The sequence below is a fragment of the Sceloporus occidentalis genome, unplaced genomic scaffold, assembly GCF_023333645.1.
Source record: "Sceloporus occidentalis isolate IW3139 unplaced genomic scaffold, rSceOcc1.0.p SCAF_13, whole genome shotgun sequence".
Taxonomy (NCBI): Eukaryota; Metazoa; Chordata; class Lepidosauria; order Squamata; family Phrynosomatidae; genus Sceloporus; species Sceloporus occidentalis.
The window spans coordinates 17,861,249-17,878,220 of record NW_028316993.1 but is presented as its reverse complement, the minus strand read 5'-3'; the positions used below and the strand labels follow the sequence as shown (position 1 = coordinate 17,878,220).

Genomic DNA, 16,972 nt, shown 5'->3' with positions numbered 1-16,972 from the left:
CTACCAGGAGTTCATTCTTTCCATGTCAGTTTCAAGGACGTAACACTTGGGGGGAAATATACTTTTTGAGCTACAATTCCCAGAATCATCTGAGTAACACAGTGAATGTTCATGCTGGCTGAAAGACCCTGCCAATTTTGGTTTTTTAAAAAATCATCTCAAAAAATATTCCAGAAAAAAAGAGGGGGACCCATACTTCTCCCTGTCCCTGCCAAGCTCTGTTATCAAAATTGTTTGGTCATTCCATGGATGCCAGCATTGTTTACTCTGACTGGCAGCAACCTTCCAGTGACAAGAGTGGCTGATCCTGCAGCTTTTCAGACGTGGTTGCTCTGAAATTTCCAGCATTCTTCACCATTGGCTCTGCTGGCCTAGGGCTGATGGGAGCTGCACTTCAACAACATCTGTAGGGCAGCATGATTCATACTTGGTCTTAAAGATAGAATCTTCTCATCACCTGGTACTTGAGATATTTTTAACAGAAGAGAGGCCTGGTGCCTTTTGCCTGAGTCTATGCCACTGAGCAGTGGTCCTTCTGATAATTTGTCTGTCAAGCAATGCCTGCAACGCTTGCCACAGAATCCCTAGCTCATTTGCAGGGCTCTGATTCATAGTGATAGCTAAGTTGCATTTTGCGTATTAGTGATGTTCTCCTTGAGGGACCCCAGTGTTGCCTGGAACATTGTTTGAAAAACACCTACCTTCTTGATACGCCATGCAGCAAATTAGACAGTGCCCAGGACTAGGCAGAGGAGATCATTCTGGAATTCTGTTTTGTATGCTTAGCGCTAAATGTTTTGTTTTCTTATCTTTCAGTGGGATGAGCTGGAGCTGGGGATGGGCATCTGCAGGAAGCAGCATTTTAGCCGAATTTGGCAGCCTCCACTTAGAATTTCTGCACCTTTCAGCTCTGTCTGGAAATCCAGTCTATACTGAAAAGGCAAGTACTTCCCTGTTGCTTATACATTTGCTTACAACCACTTCCTGCTTTCTCCCTGGGACATAATTGAAGTTTGTTAGATTGTATTAGCCAGAACTGACAAGTGGCGGCCTCTTGCTTTCACACTAATCCACTCACAGCCTCTCTGACAATTCAGAGCTGTGGGTGCAAGTCACTTTGCTGTCTCTGCTCAAGGCTGCAACAGGGAGTCTGATGAATTGCTCTAGGGAGCACAGGAGCTGTTATTGTCAGCATTCTCCCTCCAACACTGGAGCTAACATCCAGGGACTCATCAGGGTTAAGCAACTTGGTTAATTGTATGGGGGCACCTTTTGACTGTCTTGTCAGCAAAATGAAGGCACTCCTATTTGCACCATCCTGTCAGACATAATGGGGACAGCACACATAATCTGCAAAGCCCTTGGAAAAGCTGGTTCTAAAAGACAGATTTTCCTTCCATCTTCATGGCTAGATTTTGGGGTTCCTTTAAGCACCTGTGTGGTAGTAGATCATTCCTACCGGGGATGGAGCCCCGTATCCTCACCTTCTCAAATGTTTCAAGCATGTAGAGAATTAATTGTTGATTTAAAGTGATGCATTACTACTGAGAGACATTTATAGCCCTTGTTGGTGTTGTGTGCCTTCGTTTCTGATTTATGGCGACCCTATCATAGTGTTTTCTTGGCAAGACTTGTTCAGAGGAATTTTGCCATTGTCTTCCCCCGAGGCTGAGAGCATGTGACTTGCCCAAGGTCACCCGGTGGGTTTTATGACTGAGCTGGGAATCAAACCTTGGTCTCCAGAGTTGTAGTCCAGCATTCAAACCACTATACCATGCTGGCTTATAGCCCTAGTTGTCCTTTTTATTTTGTCATTTGGAAATCCCCTTCTTCAGAAGATTATTTTAATTCCTTGGGAGTCACCTGGAGCTGATCGTCTTATTACTGTGAGACTTTACCTTGATGTTTCAGTCTCTGCTTCTGTAATTACACAAGTGAGGGACTAGATACGCTTGTGAAGAGCAGCTTTTCATTGGTTGTTCCCCAACCACCCAACATCTCAGAAATAGCCCACTTTGAAGGAGACAAATAGCTCCACTTAGAATCAGAACCCCACCCTCAGGCCCAACAGAAATAGACCTGCTAAAAGCACCACATGTGATACAAAGTGCTCTGATAGTTCTCCCCAATATTTCAGTGAAATGTCCAGAACAGCCTGCATCCAGGATCTGTTGTTGGCAAGAAAGCCATCTGCCTGCTTGGTGGCCAGGGAATATGAAAAGAGGTTGGGGAGGGGTTCCCTGGAGGAGGAGATGCAAGAGGGTGGCAAGGGGAAAGGGGGCAGGAGACAAGCAAAAGGGAGACACAAAAGTAGCTGGAAAATGTGAAACCAAGGAAACAGAAGGGAGAAGATAAGGCATTCACACAGCAGAGTAGTTGAAGGAAGGCTACATAAGAATGATGAAGTGCGCTGGAGAACAGGGTGAATGGAAAAGAGTCGAGGCGGAAAAGCAGATATGAGACAGGAAACTGGATGTTTTAGGGAAGACAAAAAGCAGAAATGCAGAACAGAGGTACTGGGATGGGGGATGAAAAGCCATTATTAAATCCAGGATTAACCCAGTGTGTACTTCAGAAAATACCACGTGGAATGGCGGAGAAAGCTCTGAGTTTTGTGGGGTGCCAGTTCTTAAGGCTTTTCCACAAGGCTAGTTACATCTCCATTCTGTTATTAATTCCAGCCAATCAATAAGTGTGAGAACTGCCTTGTTAATGGATTCAACCACCCAGAACACGCTGTAGATTAAAGCTAAAGCCGTGTGAGAAAACAAAGCACACAGGAGGAGCCAGTTGCAACGGCCATCCAGAGGAAAATGGACTTCCAAAAAGCAGATCAGCTCATTAGCTCGTAGCTAGAAACTTATAGGCCTTTTCAATAGCGCACTGCCAATCTCCATGTGCGCTCAGACATGTCATTAATATGCCATGTTCTTTATTGGAGACAGTGCATCACGACTGCGTGGCTGGAACCAACTTTTTGATTGATTAAAGCCTGATGCAGTCACAGCATTTCATCCTGGTTTGCCCTAACTCATGTTTTTACTGTGGGTTTGGATTGTCAGAAGCTACTTGACCCATGATTTGATAAATATGGGTGTGTTGTTTAAGCATAGCGTATGGCAAAACCTGGTTCACTTCAAAGTGTAGTTCACATTCTCATCTGTAGTCAATCCTTAGTCACAGCAGGGATTAAGGTTTTACAAAGGTGCAGCAAAGGAAAACAAAGCATGGTTTAGTATCATGCCTATGTAGGGCTGGTTTAGTCTAAAATCATAGAATCTTAAAGCTGGAGGGGGCCACAAGGGCCCTGTAGGAATACACAGCTAAAGCACTCCTAAAAGATGTCTTTCCAACCTCTGTTTAAAGATCTCCAAAGACGGAGAATCCACCACTCTCTGAGGCAGCTCTTACAGCCAAGAGGTTCTTCCTGCTGTTTAGGTTTGATTTCTTTTCTTGTAATTTGAATGCATTGCTTCATATTCTGGTTTCTGGAAGAGGAGAAAACAAGCTCACTCCAAAGTGAAAACTGGAGGAAGTGTCTGGGTGGTGGTTTGGCCACCAGCTCTAGTGGCATAGCAACAGAATAGGTTTTCCCTTTTTCTAGAGACAAGTAGAAAGGTCTTTGCTGTCTCTGGTGTCGTTCCCACTGGGAAAAGCCTTGAATCCTGATTCGATGTATGTGCCCCTAGTTCCCACTGGAAATTAATCCCAATCCTCATTGGATTGATTCCAGTGGAAAAAATGCGGGGCAAATGCCAAAAGCCCAGGGTATTTTGGTAGCCAGTTTTTGGTGGTTCTTTGGGCAAAAATCGATGATAACATGATTCCTAACAGTGAGAACACCAGATCCAAATCGATTTTTTTAAAAGGAGAAGGACAAATAGCAGGAGAGAGTGTGTCATCCATCCCCAGAGATGTCACACACATACCCAGTGCCACCTTTTGGGGTCTTTTTTTTTTAAAATAAAACTAAGTGCAAAAGCAATAGATTGACAAAGCAACTACTTGTAGAAACAAGTACAGTGTGGCTGCGCCATGGGCGGCTGCATTTTACACGGCTTCCAGCATATGCAGAAGCCGCTTGAGGAGGGATACAATGGCGCGTGTGCACCATTCCACCACATGCACACACCACATTATTTCCTATGGGGCTTGAGCATAGGCGGATTTTCCCTTACATGGGAGGATCCAGAAAGGTCTTGCCTCCATCCTCCTCCTCTCCGTTCGGTGGTGATTCAGGTGGGGGGAGGGACCGGGGGAGCCAGTGGCAGGTGCCATCTCTGCTCTCCAGGGCGCCTCCTCCTCCTCTGAGCCACCCACCTCCCTTGGGCAAGTCACACTCTCTCAGCCTCAGAACCAACCGGAGAAGGAGCCAAAGCAAGCGCGGAGGGGGCCATGGGCGGGTCGGGGGAGGGAGTGCGGAGGCCAGGGGAGGGGCCAAGGCCAGACCGGGGAGCAGGTGAGGACGAAGGTCCGTGCCAAAAAACAGTGATTCCAAAAGGTCCCCATTCATATGTGGACGAGGGACCTTTTGGAATCAATTTGGCATAGTGGAGCAGAGCCATATTGAGATTTGGATCTTTCAGTAAGTGGGAATGAGGCCTCTGATTCTTCCCTCCCTCTTCCTTAGGATTGATCTTGAGTTCCCAGCTCTGGTAGCTTTGGCTCTTACTTTGGCTCAAGTATTAAGGCCTGGCTGAAATATGCCCCCATGGAGCTTGTGTTCCACACCACTATTCCATGGAATGGCCTCCACTGGCAGCAAAGTATGGAGGAAGGATGGCCCTTCAGAATTTTCTAGATTGCAGCTCTAGTGGTCATTCCTCACCATTAGCAAGGCTGAAAGAGGCTCTTGGAGCCTTCTGTCAAATAGATCTGGACTGTAACTTTCCCCATCCCTAAAACAGAGACTGTCCATTGCCATTATTTCTCTACTCTTTTGGTCTTAAAGACAATCAGTTGGGCAATTTGCAACTTCCTCCAAATATTATATGTGATTTTATATATATGGAAAATCATATTTCCAAAATCTTCCAAAGGGAGGCAGCAAGGTGTAGTGGTGTGAGCACTGGGCTGTAGCCAAGGTCTGGATCTCTACTCAGCCATGGAAACTCAGTGGGTGACACTGGGCAAGTTACATATACTCACCCTCAGATGACTGCAAGGACAAACCTCCTCTTAACAAATCTTGCCAAGAAAACTCTATGATAGGGAGTTACTTTGTCGTCTTAAAGCTCTTGGAATGACCTAATTAGTGGTTGTAGACCAGAAAAAGACTTTTCCCAAGCCCTGGTAACCCCAGAGAAATCCCAGGGTCTACATTGCCTTGAAAGGTGGTGGATTCTCAGAGGATAGTGGATTTCTCTAAATTGGAGGTTTTCAAACAGAGGCTGGATGGGCATCTCTCAGCAGTGCTTTAGTTGTGTATTCCTTCAGGGCAGTGGATTGGAGTAGACGGATCATGCCTTCCAACTATGATTCTGCAATTTTATGGTTTACATAGAAAAGGCTTACCTCAACAACCAATGATTTAGTAACCATGGGTAGTGTTTTCCTTCCATATAGATTACTTTACAGCTAATGGAAATGAATTAACCATTGATAGTCTTAAAACTTTCTTGGGTGGGTTTTCAAAAATTGCTTCTGTGGATGGAAAAAAGAAATCACAGAAAGGAAAATATATCTGTTTACTCTTTCTCCCCCTATAGGTGATGAATATCCGGAAAGTCTTAAACAGAATTGAGAAACCACAGGGACTTTATCCAAATTTTCTCAGTCCAGTAACTGGAAACTGGGTTCAGCGTGAGTATTAACAGTCTCTTGATGGAACTGAAGATACGTTTATTGATGTGTGTCTGACTTCCTAGCCTCTCATGGGTCTTCACGCCCTGAGCCAAGAAAACATTAGCTGCCAAATTAAAATCCTCACTGATGCTAATCAAGGAGTTTGTTACACAGGATGCTTCGAACTAATTCTACTGAACAGATGCAAAAGATTCATTTATCACACCTAGAGCCCTCTGCCTGCCAAGTATTTTAACCTGGAGGTGCATCTAAGCTGATGATTGAGTGATCTCTCGCGTGTCTACAGCACACCAACTGTATTCAGAAAAAATGTCCTTTCTGGACTTCCAAGTCTCACAATTTCCCAGCTATTTTGGCCACAAATCGCCAGGAACTATGGCCAGGATATCTTTGGTTTTTAAAAATATATATTTTTCTAAGCTCTGATTATATTTACCTTCGGGAGGTTCTTTTTGCAGCAGTTTACTGGTTGGAAACATAGCTGGAGGCAGGAATGAAAAAGTCCTATAAAGAGAGCTAAGGAAGGAGCTGGAGAAATCTACAATCTTAGGAGTCTAACCCCTCTAGTCCCCATGGCTGTCCATGGAGCAATAGAATTTGAGGAGCAAGAAAGAGGATGACCATAACAATGTGGGGACAGAGCATATCCCTACAAGTAAAACCTAAAACATGTGTGGGATTAATTTGTGAAGGTAGGTGATAAATAAGCAGGGATTTAATGAAAGGACTATAAAATTATGCATGATGGGGAGAATATTTTTCAAATAAAATTCATGGGCAGTGGAGTCAGGTCAGTTAACAAGAGTGAGAGTCCTACTGGATCAGACCAGAGCTTTGAAAAGTTACTTTTGGACTATGTCTCCCAGAATCCACCATGGTCCTTGACTTGGGAGTTGTAGTCCGCTTTCCCTAAAGAGACACAAAGTGTGTAAGCTTTCCTACCCCCTAATGATTTTGGTTGTCCTCTTGTACACTTCCAGCTGTGCAAACTCTTTGAAGTGTGATGACCAGCATGTCACACAGTATTCCACAAGTGTTAGCACCATCAATTTAAATAAAGACATCATGATATGATGGTTGCATTTTCAGTCCCTTTCCAGATAACCTTAGATTGGGATGTGTCCTTTTCACAGCTCACACACACTGAGTTTTCATTTTCTTTGGGCTATCTTCCACAATCCTGTCCCTGATCAGTCACTGCCAGTTCAGATCCCATCAGTGAGCATGCAGAGTTAGGGCTTTCCCCTGCAGCGGGCATCATTTCACACTTAACACTGAATTATGTTTGCCATTTTATTGCCCATCCACCCAACTGGGAGAGATCCTCATAGAGTTCTTTGCAATCCCTTTTCTTTTATATACCCTGGGTGTTGTCAGGAAATTGTCCTCATTGCCCCTATCCCTTGCTTCTGATCATTTGTTAACAAATTTACAAGCCCTGATCCTAAAACATTGATTTTGGGGGGACCTCCCCCCCTTTGTGTGAACTGATTCTTTAATCAGTCTCTAATCAGCAGTTTCACATTTAAGAACTCTTAGGTAGCTACCATCTGGACTCAATAGATTCCTATTGAGAACTCATCAGTAAAATAAAAAAGTATAAGAAACTTTCAGATCATTAGGAGGAAGGGTAGAGTCACAAGCTCAGCTTAGTTCATTTCTGAACACAGAGAGAAGCAAACCCTTGAGAGCCTGAGAGTTCTCTTGTGCCTCATCAAACTACAAATCCCAGGATCCCAGAGACAGCCTTGGCAATTTAAGTCATATCATTACACTTTAACCTGATAGCGTGAAACAGCCCGAAGTGGTTTGTTCAATTCCGGTTTGTTTAGTCGTCACACTGTGGAGTTGAGCCAAGTGGGCTACATGCCATACCACTCAATTCATTTGTTATTGTTGTTGTGTGCCTTCGTGTTGTTTCTGACTTTGGCAACTCTAAGGCAAGCCCATCATGGTGTTTTCTAGGCAAGATTTGTTCAGAGGGGATTGTCCTGGCTTTCCTCTGAGGCTGAGAGAATATGACTTGCTCAAGGTCTCCCAGTGGCTGAGTTGGGATTTGAACCTTGGTTTTCCCAAGTCCTGCTTCAGTCACCAAACCACTCCATCACATTGAATCTCCATCCAGCTCATTACCATAGGCCAAGAGTTGCCAGAATCCTGACTTATTAGGTGGTGCAGCTGTGTCTATGTCTTCAGGGGCTGGGCATGAGAGTAGAGATAACCTGGATAAAGAAAGTATGACAAAAAAAAAGGGGGGGGGGACACAGAAGGAAAGGTCTCTAGCTCATGCAGTTCACACAGGTGCCCCAGTGAGATCACGTTTCTACCTTTTGAAACCCAAGGGGTGATCTCCAAAAGTAAGGTGCTGTTTTCTCCATCCATTGCCCCTGGTCTCTTAATTTTGCTCAGGCGATGTCTACTTGTCAGCTTGACTTGGAGCCACAGACAAACAGGAGGGACTGGTCAGTCTTCTGAATAAGATTTCAGGATTCTGACAAACCTCAGAGTGTGAAAGAGATAAGCAAGCTACAGCCTCCACAAAAAATAAACCCTACTAGTGCATATTAATCTGCATTCTAGCTGGATGGGTCCAGAATAACTGCATGTGCATCCCAACTACAAATGTGATAAATTATTTTATATTTTTAAGGTGATTTGCACATTCTTGGTTGCCCTCAAGAATCTGTGCTGAGATATAAAAATAAAATTCCCTCTTGTGTGCTTTAAAGTTATAAATCTGTCCAACAGTTTCTCAGGCAGATTTTCCCCAGGCTAGCAGGTTGCGGAGCAGAGCAGTTTGAAAAAGTAGCCTTGGAAAAGCATGATATAATTCAGCATTCTGGACACATCGCCGCACCTGGCATTCTGGTTCTCTGCTCAGCTCACCTCCCTGGCGTCAATCTGCTAAGGCTATAGAAGCCTCCACAGGACTCTAATATGTCACTCCAGGCAGAGAATCACAACTACAAAATCTAGACGGCCTTACCAGCTGCTCAGAGGTTCTGAACTCGCAATGCAGTCAAATCCCATGGTTTTTTTTCCTTCTGCTGCTACACTGGCATCAGATCCTCCCTCCTTATTCCCCTGCAGTTCATTTCTTCTTCTGTGAAGAGAAAATAATGGCTGATCGAGGTAGATAGCAAAAGTCAGAGTGTTTTGTATGCTGCCATTCTGAAGGGAGTGCTAGAGGCTGCAACAATCAGCTTCTCTGAGAATTTTACTGAAATGTACACACATGAAAGAAATATTCTCACCCTTCAGATTGTAGAGATAGGCCTGAAAGTACTAAGGGAATAACTGCTGGATTTTCTGGAGCCAGAGAAACTGCAGAATTTTTCAGTGATCAGAAGAGTTATCAGTGCCGTGTCTGGTAGTCATTGTAAGAGTAGAATCATAGAGTTGCAAGAGAGCCCAAGGGCCATCCAGACTAATCCCATGCCATGCAGGAACTCACAATCACAGCTCGAGGATGAAGACTTTATGGTCCCACAGTGTGAAAGGGAAGACCATAGCGGAGTACAAAGCCTTGTACTGTATACTAAACACTCTGGGTGCAATCTCCAGGTAGGACTGGGAAAGACCCTGTCTGAAATCTTTGTACAGCTGCCCCCAGTAATACAGGGAACTGACAAAAGGTCTGAGCTAGATTGTCTAATGGCCTGACATTGTAAAGCAGCTTCCTATTCTCTCCCCCTTCCTGTTAAAATTTGGTTTCCTTTGATGCATCATTTCGTTTTATTTTTGTTAAGTATACGAGTAGCGTACACACAGATCCAGTCTTATTTGTTTACTTCCTTTTCTGGAGTATGTCCTGGTCTTTGATCCAGAATGTTTACTTTTATTCTTTTGAATTTTTTAAAATTGGTTTGATGTTATAACATCACCCTTGCCCCCCACCTCCACCCCACACAGCAGTACACAAAATTATTTTTCAATTCGGCGACACAGACATAATACCAAAATTGATGATGTCAGAATTATGTCCTTACACAATTAGCCCAAAGACTTAAATGTCTTTGAAGGCCAGCATTCTCTCTCTCTCTCTCTCTCTCTTGCCATATGTTGAACACAGCAATTCCAAACCACAGTAAAATTGTGTCTATCTTTCCTTTAGCTATTTTGAGTTTGTTGGTTAATTTTTCTATCAAAGCTAGATGCCATATATTATTATACCTGATTGTCACAGATATCTCCTTTAAATCTTTTGAAAACCATGTGATGACAGTTACTAATGGCAGCTACTATCTGACAGGTACCAATAAATAACTATTAAGAAGCCTTTGCATTGTCCCCTTGAAAAAAGCCCATGAGGACCGGCTCTGGGGTTTTTGTAAAATGGTGGTTAATGGTATTATTTATTTTAAAAAAAGATTGCATCCCAGAATTTAGATACTGTATTACAGAACCACTATAAGTGCTGATAAGAACCTTAATTTTTCATCCTCTCCAGCAAAGAAGGGGGAAAGTGAGAGTCCATGCATGACAGTTGCACAGGGGTCAAAGGCCATTTATGTAATAAAAGTTAATGCATTCTCACTTATTTAAGCAGAGTCAGTTTTGAAAGGGAATTTTCCCAGTATACTAGTCCACTTTTCTTTATCTAGGCACACTGGAAGATAGAAACAGAATTCAAAAGACCTAGATATACTAGAATCATAGAATCATAGAATCATAGAATCGTAGAGTTGGAAGAGACCACTAGGGCCATCCAGTCCAACCCCCTGCCATGCAGGAAATCCAAATCAAAGCATCCCTGACAGATGGCCATCCAGCCTCTGTTTAAAGACCTCCAAGGAAGGAGACTCGATCACCTTCCGAGGAAGTGCATTCCATTGCCGAACAGCCCTTACTGTCAGGAAGTTCCTCCTAATGTTCAGGTGGAATCTCTTTTCCTGTAGCTTGCATCCATTGTTCCGGGTCCTGTTCTCTGGAGCAGCAGAAAACAAGCTTGCTCCCTCCTCAATATGACATCCTTTCAAATATTTAAACAGGGCTATCATATCACCTCTTAACCTTCTTTTCTCCAGGCTAAACATCCCCAGCTCCCTAAGTCGTTCCTCATAGGGCATGGTTTCCAGACCCTTCACCATTTTTGTCGCCCTCCTTTGGACACGCTCCAGTTTCTCAATGTCCTTTTTGAATTGTGGTGCCCAGAACTGGACACAATATTCTAGGTGGGGCCTGACCAAAGCAGAATACAGTGGCACTATTACTTCTCTTGATCTAGACACTATACTTCTATTGATGCAGCCTAAAATAGCATTGGCCTTTTTAGCTGCCGCATCACACTGTTCACTCATGTTCAACTTGTGGTCTACTTGGACTCCTAGATCCCTTTCACACGTAGTTTCATTCAGCCAGGTGTCACCCATCCTATATCTGTGCATTTTATTTTTCCGCCCTAAGTGCAATACCTTACATTTCTCTGTGTTGAATTTCATTTTGTTAGCTTTGGCCCAGCTTTCTAGTCTATTCAGGTCATTTTGAATCTTGATCCTGTCCTCTGGGGTATTAGCTATTCCCCCTAATTTGGTGTCATCTGCAAATTTGATAAGTATGCTCCCAATTCTGTCATCCAGGTCATTGATAAAGATGTTGAATAGCACTGGGCCCAGGACAGAGCCCTGTGGGACCCCACTGGTCACTTCTCTCCAGGATGAAAAGGAGCCATTGTTGAGCACCCTTTGGCTTCGGCCGGTCAACCAATTACAGATCCATTTAACAGTTACATTGTCTAGCCCACATTTTACAAGCTTGTTTGCAAGTATGTCATGGGAAACCTTGTCAAAGGCCTTACTGAAATCAAGATATACTATATCCACAGCATTCCCTTCATCTACCAAGCTGGTAATTTTGTCAAAGAAAGAGATTAGATTTGTCTGGCATGACTTGTTTCTCTGAAACCCATGTTGACTTTTTGTGATTATGGCATTGCCTTCTAGATGTTCACAGACTCTCTGTTTAATGATCTGCTCCAGAATCTTTCCTAGAACTGATGTCAGACTAACTGGACGATAATTGTTGGGATCCTCTTTTTTCCCCTTTTTGAAGATGGGGACAACGTTTGCCCTTCGCCAGTCTGCTGGGATCTCTCCTGTTCTCCAGGAGTTTTCAAATATGATTGCCAATGGCTCCGATATTACTTTTGCCAGTTCTTTTAATACCCTTGGATGGAGTTCATCTGGTCCCGGAGACTTAAATTCATTTAGATTTACAAGGTGTTCCTCTACTATCTCTTTACTTATTCTGTGCTGAAATTCCCCTATTCTGTCCTCTGCTCCATTATCCTCAGGTTGAGCACCCTTTGCCTTTTCTGAGAAGACTGAGGCAAAGAAGGTGTTGAGTAATTCTGCCTTTTCTCTATCTCCTGTTAGCATTTTGCCATCTTCTCCACGCAGTGGCCCTACCGTTTCCTTCTTCTTCCTCTTGCTGCGGACATATCCAAAAAAGCCCTTTTTATTGTTCTTAACCTCTCTAGCAAGCCTGAGTTCATTCTGCGCTTTAGCTTTTCTGACTTTACCCCTACACATGCCTGCTATTTCTTTGAATTCCTTTTTCGTGATTTCCCCCTTTTTCCATTTCTTATACATGTTCCGTTTCAAACTTAGCTCGGTTGAAAGTTCCTTAGTCATCCATCCTGGTTTCTTGAGACACCTCCCGTTTTTCTTTCTCACTGGAACTGTTTGAAATTGTGCCTTCAGTATCTCCCTTTTGAGAAAGTCCCATCCGTCCTGAACTCCTTTATCTTTTAGTATTTCTGACCATGGAATCGCCCTCAGTACTTCTCTAAGTTTACTGAAATCCGCTCTCCTAAAGTCTAGGATGCGTGTCTGACTCTGCCTGGCTTCTCCTTTCCACTGTATAACAAACCCCAGGAGAACATGGTCGCTTCCACCTAAGGATCCCACCACTTGCACCCCATTAACCAAGTCATCCTTGTTGGTTAGGATCAGATCTAAAATAGCTGACCCCCTTGTTGCCTCTTCCACCTTTTGGACCATGAAATTGTCTTCCAGGCAAGTGAGGAATTTGCTAGACCTTGAGGAAATTAATAAAATGAAATTCATTACAGACAAATTCCACACTTAGGCCACACAAAAAAAAATGCACAAAAAGAAGCTGAACAGCGACCTTCTGAGGATGCTTTAGCTAGAGATCCTGCATTGAACAGGGATCTGGACTGAACAGCCATCATAATAGCCTTGAAGCCTCTTCTAGCTCTTATGATCCTGTGACTCTAAGTAAGCCAATTTGTTTCCCATGCTTTTTTCTAAGACCATCTGAGTGGCATCTATACTTTATTTATTTATTTATTTAGCGCTGTAGATTTGCACATCAATCTGTGTGTGTGTGTGTAAAAAATGAAAATGCATTAAGTTCTTGCAAAGCTTGAGTTACACAATATGAAGCCTGATAATCCAAGTTTTCTAAAAGCAATATATATTTGAATACTTAAAACTATTCTAGACATTACATTTACGCAGTGTAAAGATGCTTGAAATTGCCCAGCCTACCTCTCAATCACAAAAGTGGCCAAAGAGTGCCCTTTGAGCTATTCAGCATTAGGCTGGTCAGTACCTTCTGAAGCTTCTGAGATGGAAATAGTTTCCTTGGCTTGCTTAAGAGGAAATCCAACAGGTGTTGCTGATCAAGATACTCTGCAGCAACAATTTTAGTCCTAGCCAGTCCAGGACCTGAGTAGGAAAAAAAATCTCTGCGTGATTCCCCTCCTGTTATATTGAAAATGGTGTTTAAGTGCATTTTTTCCTATACAGAGGATCCATAGCTTTCACCGGGTTCTCAAAGGGGGCTTTGTAGAGCCACTTCTCTACAGAAAATGGGTGGTCACTGTGAAAAACCTGCTTGCACTCAAAACCTTGCAAGTCTCTGTTACTTTGGGGCAACTAAAAATATTCTCATTTTAACACTCTCACAAGCCATCAGCCCAAAAATATTACAGATAGAGACTGCAGTGTTTAGTCAATTGAATGGTTACAATTAACAGTTTGAAACCCTTTTATATTAAATAAAATAATTAGATTAGATTAAGTTAGATTAAATTTAAAAGCTGCTCTCAGAATTCAGGCTGTGTGTGTTTGTATCCCCTAGTTTCCTTCCACCAGAGAATTCAACCAAGTGGCCAAATGGTCCCCTTCCATTGACTACCTATGCCTTCCTTAGTTAAAGGAAGATGGTTGCATTGTGTGCCTTGAAACCATGTCCCAGGACTAGCAGAAATAAGCACTGACTTCTTAGAAAATACACTTTCTCACAAAGAGGAATGGCTCTTCCAGGATGACACCTGCAGAAACATTTACTTGTATTGCTTCAACACAAAGGAAATCTGTCTTCAAAATGATTGTTTTGCGGATTTAAACAAATTTTAATCTGTTGATTAATTGACTAGAATTTGTGTGACTTGCGTTTTTAAAATATGTGTTGTTTTTATTGTTTTATTTTTCTCGTTGCAACAGATCATGTTTCCATTGGTGGCCTTGGAGACAGTTTTTATGAATACCTGATCAAATCTTGGCTTATGTCAGACAAGAGAGACGTAGAAGCCAAGACCATGTATGACAATGCATTGGAGGTAAAAAGAAGAATTGAGTTTGTTTCCTTTTGCAGCCATGTTTCTGGAAGATAACGATGTAGAAAACCCAAATAGTAGTATGTTGTTTACAAGCTGCCATTCATGAATTTAAACCTTGTAAGGCTTGTATTCAAATCTCACCTCAGCCATGAGGTCAGTGGGCAAATTTAGGCCCATTACTTGTCTTCCTGATGAAGGAGTTTGAACATCACAAGAGACAGTGATATGAAGAGAGCATGTCTCAGTGAGGTTTAGGCTTTCATATTCCCCCCATACTAACTAAAAGGCTATGGGAGTTGCAATCCAATAGTGTAACTTTTTCCAAACACTGATCTTTCTCCTGCCCTCTACTTTGAAGCCACAGGAAGGATGGTTGAGAGCCTTCATTTCCATTTTTATTAACCACAGTTCAGCACTGCATCTAAATTCTTAACTGTAGTTAGTCTTAATGTGATTTGTCACCGAATCACTCTTAAATATGAATATTCTTACAAGTGCAATGTTAGAAGGGCCCTCCAAGCATACAGTTTAGCTTCCTCTGGGACCAGTACCGGATCATAATGGAAGGCCCTTCTCTCAATCCCACCGCCATCACAGGCACGGTTGAGGGGGATGCGAGAGAGGACCTTCTCGGTTACTGCCCCTTAGACTCTGGGGCTCCTTCCAAGGAAGGCCAGAATGGCCCCCTTCTTATTGTCCTTCTGTTGGCAGGCTAAGACATTTTTATTCAGACATGTTTTTAAAACAGAAAGTCTTTAAAGAATGGGCAGAATGGGCTGGGGGTGTTTTAATTGTACTGTTTTAAAATGCTTTAATATTTTTTTAAACTGCATTTTATTCTTTCAATGAGCAATGTGTTTTATACTATAATACGTTAATTCTAGTTTTAAAGCTCATCTCTGTATGTTATAAACTGTACAGTATTGTTCTTTTAGATTGTAAGCTACTCTGAGTTCCAATTTTTTGGGGAAAGCATTATTATTATTATTATTATTATTATTTCAAGAAAGTGCACATCGGTGGACTGCAGGTAGCCATTATTTTTTGGAGGGCTCAGTGTAAAATGCTATGTTGAATTTTTTTAGTGCTTGGTCATTCAGTACATTTATTATTATTGTGGGGGCTTAGCTATATACAGCTTTGGCGGTCCAGTTTTGCCAGACCATTTCAGGGAGGGGTTCAGCCCTCCTTGCATGGTCTGGGGAAAAGGTTCAAGCCCCCCTGCCCCCCTGTATTCCAGAGCCCATGAAGAGGGGCCTCTCACACATTTTGCAAAGCGCATGCAAGCTATTTTTTGGGGTGGGTGGGAGAATACAGATAGCTTCGCTAGGTGTTCATCTAGTCTCTGCTTAAAAATCTCTAATGAAGGACACTACCACATCATAAGGCAAACATCAAAAGCTTCCATGGCTATTATTTTAAAAAATCAAAGGGGAAAATATTTTATTTACAGTGCTTCTTCTCTGAAACCATTTCACTCCATATATTCCCCCATTATCATTAACTGCCTTGGTGAGGCAGACTATTATAATTTCATTTTATAATGAGGATGGAAGCTACGAGTGCAAACAGATGTAAGAATTTAAGAATGGACACAGCAGGTTCTTCAGCCCCAGCGTGAGTCCAGCTCTGCAACTCGCATTACAGCTGTTCTGTTCAACAGACCAAATACTGTCAGTTTTCCTCCTTCTCTCCTCACACATCAGGCAGGCTGCTGTTCTTTTTGAAGCATGCGTGTGTATTTGTTTATCCAGCCATCCCTCACACAATGAGGAAAAAAAAACACCAAACTAAAAACAGGAGTTAAAAAAGCATTTTAAAAACATCCGTAAAGTTGCTTCAAGAAACTGTAGGGGGGGGGGTGTCTGTGAGAACAAAAAGGATCCTCCATAGAGAGCTTCCCCCCGCCCAGTTCAAATTTGAATAATACTCAGAACATGCAAACTGAATGGAAAGCTCATTTACCAACCTGAAGTTCTAAAAACAATGGCTAAATGTAGTCACCTTTCATCGCCATGGAAGACCTTGGACCTGTGTGCTCCTTCATACCTTTGACATGGCTGTGAGAAGGAATTTGGAAGATTTTGCTTTCCTTTTTGATAAATTGCAGCTTGTCAAGGTATCCATATCTGACCAAATGAGTTAATCTCAACAATAGTTTGTTTGAAACAAGCCAACTTTAGAACTTCAGTCCACCTGTTACGAAGCTAGCTTGTTTCGACAATAGATGGGGAAAGTAATTTGCCCTCCCCCTGCAAGTACCTGCAGGGATGTAGAAATGAATAATCCCCTCCACCTTTAAAACAGTTCTGGGAGGCTTACTCCCTTGGTCCCACCACTATGACACAGGTTTGGTAAGAACATAAAAGAGGGCCTTCTTGGTGGCTGCTTCCAAAGTGTTGAACCACCTCTTGCCCTTTCACCAGCAGGGAAGCACCTATGTATCCATGGAGGCCTTTGGCAATAGACTGCCTGATACAGACCAGGGTTTAAATAATGGTGCCAGGAGGCATTTTGCATTTATTGAGGTGTTTTTAAATTGTTTTAATTAGTATTTTAATATTTATAATGGTGTGC

At 42.7% G+C, this 16,972-nt stretch overlaps 1 protein-coding gene across 2 annotated transcripts in view; it reads left to right on the top strand.

The window, feature by feature from the left end:
- The window catches only part of MAN1C1 (mannosidase alpha class 1C member 1), a 168,854-nt gene that overhangs the window by 142,546 nt on the left and 9,336 nt on the right, over positions 1-16,972 (top strand). For both annotated transcript variants that reach the window (XM_089478463.1, XM_089478462.1), the window contains exons 6-8: positions 817-940; positions 5,709-5,802; positions 14,280-14,395. In XM_089478463.1, coding sequence (XP_089334589.1) covers positions 817-940; positions 5,709-5,802; positions 14,280-14,395 — 334 coding nt within the window. The remainder of the gene's footprint in view (positions 1-816; positions 941-5,708; positions 5,803-14,279; positions 14,396-16,972) is intronic.